Source organism: Stegostoma tigrinum, chromosome 35 (genome assembly GCF_030684315.1).
Source record: "Stegostoma tigrinum isolate sSteTig4 chromosome 35, sSteTig4.hap1, whole genome shotgun sequence".
NCBI classification, from domain to species: domain Eukaryota; kingdom Metazoa; phylum Chordata; class Chondrichthyes; order Orectolobiformes; family Stegostomatidae; genus Stegostoma; species Stegostoma tigrinum.
This window is the reverse complement of record NC_081388.1, coordinates 22872278-22885111: the sequence shown is the minus strand read 5'-3', so window position 1 is coordinate 22885111 and position 12834 is coordinate 22872278. Positions and strand designations below refer to the sequence as shown.

Sequence of the window (12834 nt, the reverse complement as noted above, 5' to 3'; positions counted from 1 at the left end):
GCCAGGCATCCGGTTCCACCCCGCCTTTCGGATCCTCCCCTGACACAGCCCCTTCGCGCGGCCTCCCGACTCGCGCCCCCCTCGCGGTGCCTCCGCTGACACCGCCCCCTCGCGGGGCTTCCCGTTACACCGCCCCCTCGCGGGGCCTCCGGACACACCATCCCCTCTCATGGCCTCCCCTCACACCGCCCCCTCGCGGGCCCTCCCATCAATTCCGCCCCCCTCGCGGGTCTTCCGTACACCCCTCGCTGACCCGCCCCGCCTCCCCTGACACCTCCCCCTCCTGGGACCACCCGTGTCACCCCAACCCTCCTCGGGCCCTCCCATCACACCGCCCACTCCCTTTCCTCCCCTTCACCCCGCCTCACCGGCCGTCCCTTCACACCGCCCCCTCGCAGAGCCTCCGGACACACCGCCCCCTCGGGGTGTCTCCGCGTATACCGCCCCCTCGCGGGGCATCCCGTCACACTCCCCCCCGCCCCCCATGGTCCTCCACGTACCCTCCGGACTCACCACCTCCGATCACACCCCCTCCGGGCCCACCGCCCTCTCCCGGATCCTCCAACTCACCTCCCCGGCTCCTCCCGAAACACCGCCCTCTGCCGGATCCTCCGCGACTCTCCTCGCCCTCCCGGATCCTCCTGACACACCGCCCTCTGCCGGATCCTCCAGACACACCGCCCCCCCCCACCGGATCTTCCGGACACACCGCCCCCTGCCGATCTTCCGCACACACCGCCCCCCCCCCGCCGGATCTTCCGGACACACCGCCCCCCCCCGCCGGATCTTCCGGACATTCCGCCCCCCCCACCCCGCCGGATCTCCCGGACACACCGCCCCCTGCCGGATCTTCCGGACACACCGCCCCCCACCCCGCTGGATCTCCCGGACACACCGCCCCCTGCCGGATCTTCCGGACACACCGCCCCCCGCCGGATCCTCCAGACACACCGCCCCCTGCCGGATCTTCCGGACACACCGCCCCCCCTGCCAGATCTTCCGGACACACCGCCCCCTGCCGGATCTTCCGGACACACCGCCCCCTGCCGGAGTTAGCCGCAGCGCATACCCCGGAGCGATGGCGCCGCTCACTGCTGAGTCAGTCTGACTGGCCCCTCATGCTCAGGCCGGGAAAGTCCTCCTCTCCCGGAGGCTGACAACCTTCATCAAGACATTCCCGTTTCCAGTGAAGATTCACGCAAAATTTCAAATTCAGAAACTGTTACTGGAACAAGCAGCTGATAGCAGCAGGCATCAAAATTCCCTCAACTCCTGCAGAAAAAATCCCCCGTTTAACTTTCCAATTCACTCAAAATCCCCCGCACACTCTCAGAGTTTACCCTGCTCCTTGGGTAGGCATTGCATTCGCCAGGAATTAGTAGGAAATTGTTCCCTGCAGCCTGGAAACATTCTCATCTCTTCTTCCCTTCCCTCTGCAGATAATCTCAACTCCTGCGACTGACTTTCCTCGTCAGGTGCAAATTGAAAACCCTTCCTCAAACTCCAAGTAGGTGAACCTTCCAGCACAAGCTCCCCTTCAACAAGCTGTATGCTGGTACTTCAGAGGTGCTGCGAGGTTGTTAAGTCTTCACCAAGCTGGTGGGTTGGTCAGCAGACATTTCGTTACCGTACCAGGCAACATCATCAGTCCGTCGCTGGTGAAGCGTTGGAGATGTGCTGAAGATGTTACCTAGTTTGGTGGCAAAACGTCTGCCGACCAACCCACCAGCTTGCTGAACAAATCAACAAGCTCAGCCAAAACCCGAGCTACATGTCTTTTCTCTCACTCTACTGTCTCTGTCTCAGCTTCAATGATCATTTTTGCAGAACCTCTTGAGCTTCTGTTGAACTTTTGAAATCTCAAAGCCCATCTCAAACCTCCAAATACTCCGTGTGTGTCCCCCGCCCCACCCGGGAGCCTCCAAACACACCGTCCCCTCCCCTCCCGACAAAGGAGCAGTGTTTCGAAAGCTTGTGATTTCAAATAAACCTGTTGGGACTGTAACCTGATGTTGTGTGACTTCTGACCAGATGAGACTGTCTGGGGCCCTTGGATTTCCTGATCAATAAAAATTAAGATATTGTTTTGCAGGTCACACATCTCCTTCCTTTCTCTATTTTACTTTACAATCAATAGTTTAAAATACAATTTTACAAAACCTCGCATTTTGTAAAGGTATCTTCCCAACACCGGTCAGCTTCCCTGATCCACCACAGAAATAGGGAACCCTGGAAGTTTACCAAAATTCAACAGCTGGAAGTAGGTTCAGGCAAGGCCCCTGCTCAAATAGAGGCATGGCGAGCAATGGTGACAAAATAGGTCTCTGATTTTATTGTCAACGTTTGCATCAATATTTTAATTTAACAAAGCGGAACTACTTTCCCAATATTTAGAATCCAGTCACTTTTACTAACCGTAACATAAAGAAACACACAATCTTTCCTAGCTCCCCTGAACTAACAGGAACAGAACTACTGTAAAATATTGTAACGTCTATTTAGATCCAGTCGTGTTTAACGAGTTTGTGAACTGTGTGTTGTCAGGACATTGCTGTTGTCTGACTGGTCACTTCTTCACTGGCTACCCACATGCGTTGCATGGCAGCTCTCACACAGGCTGAGCTGATGCCCACCTTTGGGCACATTGGTCTCTGGGAGGAGAGAGAGCTCACTTTGGTCTCTGACAATGGTTTGGAGCCTAAGGTTCAGATTGTCTGGGGTAGAAATTCCTGAAAAATTCCAGAATTTAATGTGTGGGCCGTAACCCTTACAGATATTTCATTAGCACTTTCTGAACACTCTCTAGAAAACTGCTGTCTTTGATAGCAGGACATAATCTTTATTCTTCTTAAGTGCTCGACACTGAAACTCTTCTGCAGACTCATGTTTCCCATCGCTGCACCGATGCAGTAACATGCTGTAGAGCACCTCCTCCGAAAGCTCCTGAGCCTCCTGTCCTGAAGTTATTTGATGCCAGAAACCATTGTCCCTTCTGTTATAAACAAGTCAACACATAGAACTGCTAATTCCAGTCACGCTGAGTTGTGACTTTACAAAGCTCAGAAAACAAAGACAGAAATATGATCAACAACAAAGCAAAATCACGACAGGTTAATCCCATCTGATGGGCAGCACTTTTGTGATGGTAATGGAGATGGTCAGAATATGGAGGAGCACAGTTTTCTTGGATTAAACACATCACTTCCTGTGAATTAATTAACCCCGAGGCAGGAATTTGACAGACTGCTCAGAGGTTCAGGCTTTTCTCACTGGAACGGTGTGGGATTAAGGGAAAATTTCAGGAACAGCTTTCCTGTGAAACATCTGTAGCCACAAATTGCTCGAGCTGTTCCTCTCCACACCCCCAGTTTCAGCTGGGTGTGCGTACCCATGAGGTGCTGGTCCTTCGCTGGGCACCTGTGTGTCTGAGGTATTGACTGGAATGTTGTGAGTCTCTTGATATGCCACAAATTCAGTAAATGCCCATCAATGGGGTTTTGGCACATGCCCATCCACGTAGAAGTTCCTTGTGATTTTGGGTAGGGTTAGCTCCATACCCTCTAATTCTTTGGTGAGGATGATCTGACATCCGAGGCGAGAGTTCAGCTGTAGAACAGGAGCCATGTCCAACATGTCTTCCTCCCTGGCCAAACAAGAATTTGGTGTTCAGTCTCAGCTGCAGTATATACTCATCTGTAAATCTCCAACACATGCACAACTCAATAAAAAAAGTCCCTTTCACCAAACCTGTTGCCATGATTTTGCTTTTCAATATGAATTCCCATGCTTCCAGTTATAATGAGAATGACTCGTAAACACATCACACTGTAATTAGTCTTCCAGCAGTGTCGACATTTCAGTACCTCATGCTTTCTCTTCCAAATTGCAGTATGAAGAAACCTCTCTGCTCCAACAAAATCTCTCTTCGCTTCCCAGCTTACTTTAAAATTTTAACAATTAACGTCAACATTTAAGACTGAACATATGACATTTAGGTCAGACGTCAGGTAAAGTCACTGTGACATTAAAGCAAAGATTCGATAGCATGTGTGCACCCAGCTCTCTAATCTCACTTTGCTCAGGTTTGACTGTGAGTATTGTTCCAGACTGAGGGCGTTGCTATTCCTGGGGTCTATTTACTACAATAACTTGCGTCTACTTCATGGCAAAATGTAGATATATCAGTATGCAGCACTCAGTTCAATCTGTGACATTCCGCAATAGAGAACATCATAGGAATTCTGGTGTCTTGCACGAGAGTTATTTCAACAATTTTGATTTCTGCCTCAGATTTAAAATTTTGTTGTATGCACTAATTTCCCAGTTACGAGTTACTATCTTCTGCGCAGATCTAATTTTTGTAATAAATTCTGATTCAAAGTATAACCTGAACTCTACGACAATAGATTGTGATATTTCATTTCTGGAAAAGATTAGGGTTACGTACAGTTGGATCCTTTCTAACCTTTACTGCTGAACCCAGTGGTTAAAAGGTTATCTTCAGGTCTCGTTCCTCTCATTCTCCACAGGTTTTATGCCGCAAATATTGATCAGAGGTAAGCAAATGGAAACTGTCAGTACATCAGCATGAATTAGAAGTGGGACATGGTCTGAATTGTAAATCCTGTGCTGGACAACAATATTGTTTGTACCTTTCAACTGCTTCAGGCAGTTTATCGAAATGTTCTTCATTCACATACACATGGCAGGTGGAACAGGCCAAGGAAGCTTCACATGCACCTACACATGGAAAATAAACAGTTATTTAAATACACAAGCCAGGTATGTCTGCAAATTTTCACTCCAATTCCCTCAATCTTGCTTCATATGCCATCCCAGAGTCATCAAAATCAACAACTCAGCTGAAACTGACATGATAAAAACATATCTCATACACAGATGAGCACAGCAATTGCCCCCACAGACATTCCAGCAGGGCTCACAGGAAAGAGATCAGAAGCAGGTATGTGGCCCTTTGTTGGTATCCTGTTGCACAGATGTGGTTGGCTAACGGAGTGAAGAATCAGATCAGATCTGGAGTCTCCCCGTCCTATCTGCTGTTCAGACTGCACCAGGCAGTGAATTTACTGCACAAGGCAGCGAAACGTAGACTGCCCTTTCAAAGCCTTTTAAGGGACATCAACATTATCTGCATCATCTCACAAAACAAAGATCAGCAGCAGCTCATTCTCTAGCCTTAAAGAACAGTCATATAGGACTCAAACCTTAACTTTTCTCTCTACAGTTGCTGTCAGACCTGCTGTGATTCTCCAACATTCTGTCTGTATTTCAGATTTCCAGCATCCACTGTATTTGGCTGGCTTGTGCTATTTTCACAGAATTGTGGAATAGAATTTACTAAGTACTGTAATTCAGATAAAACATTAAATTAAGCCCTTCTCAGGCAAGATCTAAAGATGCTATTCACAGAACGGTCAAATATTTCTCCCTTCACTTCAGCAAATGAGTGTGACCTCTTTTTCTGACAAGGTGAAGAGTTTAAAGATTTCACTCGATCAGTACTCACCCTCCAGATCGATCCCATTCTCATGAGCCAAGTACAGGACATTATCGCCCACCTTCCCCATCACAGGAATCCGACGACCCGATCGATCAATAAAGGTTACATTTACACTAAAACAAGCAAGAGATTGTCACACAACTTATTGATTTTTATAGTTTATCAAGAAAATGTCTTTTGGTGCACTTATTCAAAGTTATCTGCAAAAATCTACCATGTAGTTATCAGTTTTCCTCCTAAGGTTGAGACCCTATCATCCATACAGCTGTTCTGATTGCAAACTGGATGTTATGATTCAAACTCATTTCAGATCATTTATCTCAAATAAAGGCAAGCTCCCCACAGTGTGAATTTACAGAATGTTTGGTAAACGGCGATCGACAATAACAATAGATCAAGTTCCCTCATCACTCACAGACCTTGATAGCAACAGCAAACAACCAGAAGAGGAGACATAAAGAATGAGTCAGCACGTTTAACAGAAACTAAAGTGAGGGAGGATAATGAACTGATCAGCAAACACAGTAGCACGGGAGAGACCAGGCTCCAACGATGAGCGTTCTGTACTTACACATCCAAACTCTCAGCTTTCGAGCTGGTGTCATCACATTGATAGACGTCTGGAGACAAATAAAAATGATCAGTCAGCAATTTATCAAGCCTCTACTCACTCCTCTCTCTCTTCCGCCCCCCCACACCACTCCCACATAGTCTCCCTTCTTTCCCCCCTTCCCTCAACACTGTCCCACTTGTCCCTTCTCCCATCCACCCTGTCCCACATCACCCCCCGCCTCCCTACTCATCCTGTCCACGGCTTCTCCCCACCCTGCCCTGTACCCCCCACCCTCCTACCCACCCTGCCCTGTACCCCCCACCCTCCTACCCACCCTGCCCTGTACCCCCCTCCCTCCAACCCACTCTGCCCCCCACCCTCCCTCCTACCCACCCCGCCCCCCCTCTCCTACCCACCCCGCCCCCCCTCTCCTACCCACCCCGCCCCCCCTCTCCTACCCACCCCATCTCCCCTCCCCCCCTCCTACCCACCCCATCTCCCCCTCCCCCCTCCTACCCACCCATCTCCCCTCCCCTCCCTCCTACCCACCCCATCTCCCCCTCCCCTCCCTCCTACCCACCCTGCCCTGTACCCACCCTCCCTTCTACCCACCCCATCTCCCCCCTACCCCATCTCCCCCTCCCCCCCTACCCCATCTCCCCCCCACCCCCCTACCCACCCCATCTCCCCCCCACCCCCCTACCCACCCCATCTCCCCCCACCCCCCCACCCCCCACCTCCCCCCCACCCCCCACCTCCCCCCCACCCCCCTACCCACCCCCCTACCCACCCCATCTCCCCCCACCCCCCTACCCACCCCATCTCCCCCCCACCACCCCCCCACCCCATCTCCCCCCCACCCCCCCCATCTCCCCCCACCCCCCTACCCACCCCATCTCCCCCCACCCCCCTACCCACCCCATCTCCCCCCCACCCACCCCCCTACCCACCCCATCTCCCCCCCCACCCACCCCCCTACCCCCCCACCCACACCCCTACCCCCCCCACCCACCCCCCCTACCCCCCCCACCCACACCCCTACCCCCCCCAACCCACCCCCCTACCCCCCCCCACCCACCCCCCTACCCCCCCCACCCACACCCCTACCCCCCCCCCACCCACACCCCTACCCCCCCCATCTCCCCACCAACCCCCTACCCACCCCATCTCCCCCCCACCCACCTACCCACCCCATCTCCCCACCAACCCCCTACCCACCCCATCTCCCCCCCACCCACCTACCCACCCCATCTCCCCCCCACCCCCTACCCACCCCATCTCCCCCCCACCCACCCCCCTACCACCCCCCCACCCCCCTACCCACCCCCCCACCCCCTACCCACCCCATCTCCCCCCCACCCACCCCCCTACCCCCCCCCACCCACACCCCTACCCCCCCCCACCCACCCCCCTACCCCCCCCATCTCCCCACCAACCCCCTACCCACCCCATCTCCCCCCCACCCACCTACCCACCCCATCTCCCCACCAACCCCCTACCCACCCCATCTCCCCCCCACCCACCTACCCACCCCATCTCCCCCCCACCCACCAACCCACCCCATCTCCCCCCCACCCCCTACCCACCCCATCTCCCCCCCACCCACCCCCCTACCACCCCCCCACCCCACCACCCCCCTACCCACCCCATCTCCCCCCCACCCCCCTACCCACCCCATCTCCCCCCACCCCCTACCCACCCCATCACTCCCCCCACCCACCCCCTACCCCCCTACCCACCCCATCTCCCCCCCACTCCCCCACCCCACCCCCCACTCCCCCCCCCCCACTCCCCCACCCCCCCCTCCTACCCACCCCATCTCCCCCTCCCCCAACCCCATCTCCCCCTCCCCCCCTCCTACCCACCCCATCTCCCCCTCCCCCCAATCCCATCTCCCCCTCCCCCCCCTCCTACCCACCCCATCTCCCCCCCCCCCAACCCCATCTCCCCCTCCCCCCCCTCCTACCCACCCCATCTCCCCCTCCCCCCAACCCCATCTCCCCCTCCCCCCCCTCCTACCCACCCCATCTCCCCCTCCCCCCAACCCCATCTCCCCTCCCCCCCCTCCTACCCACCCCATCTCCCCCTCCCCCCAACCCCATCTCCCCCTCCCCCCCTCCTACCCACCCCATCTCCCCCTCCCCCCCAACCCCATCTCCCCCTCCCCCCCCTCCTACCCACCCCATCTCCCCCTCCCCCCAACCCCATCTCCCCCTCCCCCCCCTCCTACCCACCCCATCTCCCCCCCCCTCCTACCCACCCCATCTCCCCCCTCCTACCCACCCCATCTCCCCCTCCCCCCCAATCCTACCCACCCCATCTCCCCCCCCCTACCCACCCCATCTCCCCCTCCCCCCTACCCCATCTCCCCCTCCCCCCTACCCCATCTCCCCCTCCCCCCCCATCCTACCCACCCCATCTCCCCCCCACCCACCCCCCTACCCACCCCCCTACCCCCCCACCCACCCCCCTACCCCCCCACCCACCCCCCTACCCCCCCACCCACCCCCCTACCCCCCCACCCACCCCCCTACCCACCCCATCTCCCCCCCACCTACCCCCCTACCCCCCTACCCACCCCATCTCCCCCCCACCCACCCCCCTACCCCCCTACCCACCCCCCTACCCACCCCATCTCCCCCCCCACCCCCCTACCCCCCCCCCCCACCCCCCTACCCCCCCCCCTACCCCCCCACCCCCCCCCCCTACCCCCCCCCCACCCCCCTACCCCCCCACCCCCCTACCCCCCCCCACCCCCCTACCCCCCCACCCCCCTACCACCCCCCCACCCCCCTACCCCCCCCCCACCCCCCCTACCCCCCCACCCCCCTACCCCCCCCCACCCCCCTACCCCCCCACCCCCCCCCACCCCCCCACCCCCCTACCCCCCCCCACCCCCCTACCCCCCCACCCCCCTACCCCCCCATCTCCCCCCTACCCCCCCACCCACCCCCCTACCCCCCCATCTCCCCCCTACCCCCCCCACCCACCCCCCTACCCCCCCCTACCCCCCACCCCCCCCTACCCACCCCATCTCCCCCTCCCCCCCCTCCTACCCACCCCATCTCCCCCTCCCCCCAACCCCATCTCCCCCTCCCCCCCCTCCTATCCACCCCATCTCCCCCTCCCCCCAACCCCATCTCCCCCTCCCCCCCTCCTACCCACCCCATCTCCCCCTCCCCCCAACCCCATCTCCCCCTCCCCCCAACCCCATCTCCCCCTCCCCCCCACCCCATCTCCCCCTCCCCCCAACCCCATCTCCCCCTCCCCCCCCTCCTACCCACCCCATCTCCCCCTCCCCCCAACCCCATCTCCCCCTCCCCATCTCCCCCTCCCCCCCCTCCTACCCACCCCATCTCCCCCTCCCCCCAACCCCATCTCCCCCTCCTACCCACCCCATCTCCCCCTCCCCCCAACCCCATCTCCCCCTCCCCCCCCTCCTACCCACCCCATCTCCCCCTCCCCCCAACCCCATCTCCCCCTCCCCCCCCTCCTACCCACCCCATCTCCCCCTCCCCCCAACCCCATCTCCCCCTCCCCCCCTCCTACCCACCCCATCTCCCCCTCCCCCCAACCCCATCTCCCCCTCCCCCCCCCCACCCACCCCATCTCCCCCTCCCCCCAACCCCATCTCCCCCTCCCCCCAACCCCATCTCCCCCTCCCCCCAACCCCATCTCCCCCTCCTACCCACCCCATCTCCCCCTCCCCCCAATCCCATCTCCCCCTCCCCCCCTCCTACCCACCCCATCTCCCCCTCCCCCCAATCCCATCTCCCCCTCCCCCCCCTCCTATCCACCCCATCTCCCCCTCCCCCCAACCCCATCTCCCCCTCCCCCCCCTCCTACCCACCCCATCTCCCCCTCCCCCCAACCCCATCTCCCCCTCCCCCCCCCTACCCACCCCATCTCCCCCTCCCCCCCCCCTACCCACCCCATCTCCCCCTCCCCCCAACCCCATCTCCCCCTCCCCCCAACCCCATCTCCCCCTCCCCCCCACCCCATCTCCCCCTCCCCCCCACCCCATCTCCCCCTCCCCCCAACCCCATCTCCCCCTCCCCCCAACCCCATCTCCCCCTCCCCCCCACCCCATCTCCCCCTCCCCCCAACCCCATCTCCCCCTCCCCCCCCTCCTACCCACCCCATCTCCCCCTCCCCCCAACCCCATCTCCCCCTCCCCCCCCTCCTACCCACCCCATCTCCCCCTCCCCCCAACCCCATCTCCCCCTCCCCCCCCTCCTACCCACCCCATCTCCCCCTCCCCCCAACCCCATCTCCCCCTCCCCCCCCCCACCCACCCCATCTCCCCCTCCCCCCAACCCCATCTCCCCCTCCCCCCAACCCCATCTCCCCCTCCCCCCAACCCCATCTCCCCCTCCTACCCACCCCATCTCCCCCTCCCCCCAATCCCATCTCCCCCTCCCCCCCTCCTACCCACCCCATCTCCCCCTCCCCCCAATCCCATCTCCCCCTCCCCCCCCTCCTATCCACCCCATCTCCCCCTCCCCCCAACCCCATCTCCCCCTCCCCCCCCTCCTACCCACCCCATCTCCCCCTCCTACCCACCCCATCTCCCCCTCCCCCCAACCCCATCTCCCCCTCCCCCCCTCCTACCCACCCCATCTCCCCCTCCCCCCAACCCCATCTCCCCCTCCCCCCCCTACCCACCCCATCTCCCCCTCCCCCCCCCCTACCCACCCCATCTCCCCCTCCCCCCAACCCCATCTCCCCCTCCCCCCAACCCCATCTCCCCCTCCCCCCAACCCCATCTCCCCCTCCTACCCACCCCATCTCCCCCTCCCCCCAATCCCATCTCCCCCTCCCCCCCTCCTACCCACCCCATCTCCCCCTCCCCCCAATCCCATCTCCCCCTCCCCCCCCTCCTATCCACCCCATCTCCCCCTCCCCCCAACCCCATCTCCCCCTCCCCCCCCTCCTACCCACCCCATCTCCCCCTCCTACCCACCCCATCTCCCCCTCCCCCCAACCCCATCTCCCCCTCCCCCCCCTCCTACCCACCCCATCTCCCCCTCCTACCCACCCCATCTCCCCCTCCCCCCAACCCCATCTCCCCCTCCCCCCCTCCTACCCACCCCATCTCCCCCTCCCCCCAACCCCATCTCCCCCTCCCCCCAACCCCATCTCCCCCTCCCCCCCCCTACCCACCCCATCTCCCCCTCCCCCCCCTCCTACCCACCCCATCTCCCCCTCCCCCCAACCCCATCTCCCCCTCCCCCCCCTCCTACCCACCCCATCTCCCCCTTCCCCCCCCTCCTACCCACCCCATCTCCCCCTCCCCCCCCTCCTACCCACCCCATCTCCCCCTCTCCCCAACCCCATCTCCCCCTCCCCCCCCTCCTACCCACCCCATCTCCCCCTCCCCCCAACCCCATCTCCCCCTCCCCCCTACCCCATCTCCCCCTCCCCCCTACCCCATCCTACCCACCCCATCTCCCCCTCCCCCCAACCCCATCTCCCCCTCCCCCCTACCCCATCCTACCCACCCCATCTCCCCCTCCCCCCAACCCCATCTCCCCCTCCCCCCTACCCCATCTCCCCCTCCCCCCTACCCCATCCTACCCACCCCATCTCCCCCTCCCCCCTACCCCATCTCCCCCTCCCCCCTACCCCATCCTACCCACCCCATCTCCCCCTCCCCCCTACCCCATCTCCCCCTCCCCCCTACCCCATCCTACCCACCCCATCTCCCCCTCCCCCCAACCCCATCTCCCCCTCCCCCCTACCCCATCTCCCCCTCCCCCCTACCCCATCCTACCCACCCCATCTCCCCCTCCCCCCTACCCCATCTCCCCCTCCCCCCTACCCCATCCTACCCACCCCATCTCCCCCTCCCCCCAACCCCATCTCCCCCTCCCCCCTACCCCATCTCCCCCTCCCCCCTACCCCATCCTACCCACCCCATCTCCCCCTCCCCCCTACCCCATCTCCCCCTCCCCCCTACCCCATCCTACCCACCCCATCTCCCCCTCCCCCCTACCCCATCTCCCCCTCCCCCCTACCCCATCTCCCCCTCCCCCCCATCCTACCCACCCCATCTCCCCCTACCCCCCTCCTACCCACCCCCCCTACCCAGCCCCACTCTCCTACCCACACCATCCCCCGCCACCTTCTCCCACCCCTCCAGCCCCCCAACCCGGTTCCCTCCCCACCCACACCCCCCCCGACCCGGGATCCCTCTCACTCACTGGGACCTGTGCGGAGAGATCGGGCCTGTTTTTGCGGGAGATGGCGTATTCCCCCGGAGTGGCGGTGTGTGCAGTGAGTGGCCCGGAGCCTGATCCCCAGGCCCAGGCCCAGGCCCACCCCGAGGCGGCATCCTGCGCTGGCCGCCGCCATGACACCAGGGTCAGCTGACCGCGCCGTGACGTCAGCGCCGCTCCTTAAAGGGACAGTCCCTCAGTTTAGAGCATAGAACATTACAGCACAGAACAGGCCCTTCAGCCCACAATGTTGTGCCGACCATTGATCCTCATGGATGCACCCTCAAATTTCTGTGACCATATGCATGTCCAGCAGTCACTTAAATGACCCCAATGACCTTGCTTCCACAACTGCTGCTGGCAACGCATTCCATGCTCTCACAACTCTCTGCGTAAAGAACCTGCCTCTGACATCCCCTCTATACTTTCCACCAACCAGCTTAAAACTATGACCCCTCGTGCTAGCCATTTCTGCCCTGGGAAATAGTCTCTGGCTATCAACTCTATCTATGCCTCTCATTATCTTGTATACCTCAATTAGG

At 60.5% G+C, this 12834-nt stretch overlaps 1 protein-coding gene across 2 annotated transcripts; it reads right to left on the bottom strand.

The window, feature by feature from the left end:
* Positions 1-2176: 2176 nt before the first annotated feature.
* fdx2 (ferredoxin 2) lies at positions 2177-12437 on the bottom strand. Of its 2 annotated transcripts, XR_009442969.1 has the most exons (6): positions 12278-12437; positions 6093-6141; positions 5528-5634; positions 4653-4740; positions 4466-4571; positions 3530-3643 (listed from the first exon to the last, which is right to left on the bottom strand). XR_009442969.1 is itself a non-coding variant. In XM_059639854.1 (5 exons), exons 1-5 carry the CDS (start codon positions 12426-12428, stop codon positions 3487-3489), a joined length of 552 nt encoding a protein of 183 aa, XP_059495837.1. In that variant the 5' UTR covers positions 12429-12437; the 3' UTR covers positions 2177-3486. The 2 variants fall into 2 exon arrangements, 1 of the variants encoding a protein (XP_059495837.1); XM_059639854.1 differs by lacking the exon at positions 4466-4571 and having other exon boundaries at positions 2177-3643.
* Positions 12438-12834: the final 397 nt, after the last annotated feature.

Bases quoted from the DNA above. Each gene is read 5' to 3' on its own strand.
- fdx2 (XM_059639854.1), bottom strand. From the start codon at position 12,428: ATGGCGGCGGCCAGCGCAGGATGCCGCCTCGGGGTGGGCCTGGGCCTG. The intron at 4,741-5,527 runs GTGAGTACTGAT...TTCCATGTGTAG, and splicing joins GAATGGGATCGATCTGGAGG to GTGCATGTGAAGCTTCCTTG. The intron at 3,644-4,652 runs GTACAAACAATA...TTGTTTGGCCAG, and splicing joins CTGCCTGAAGCAGTTGAAAG to GGAGGAAGACATGTTGGACA.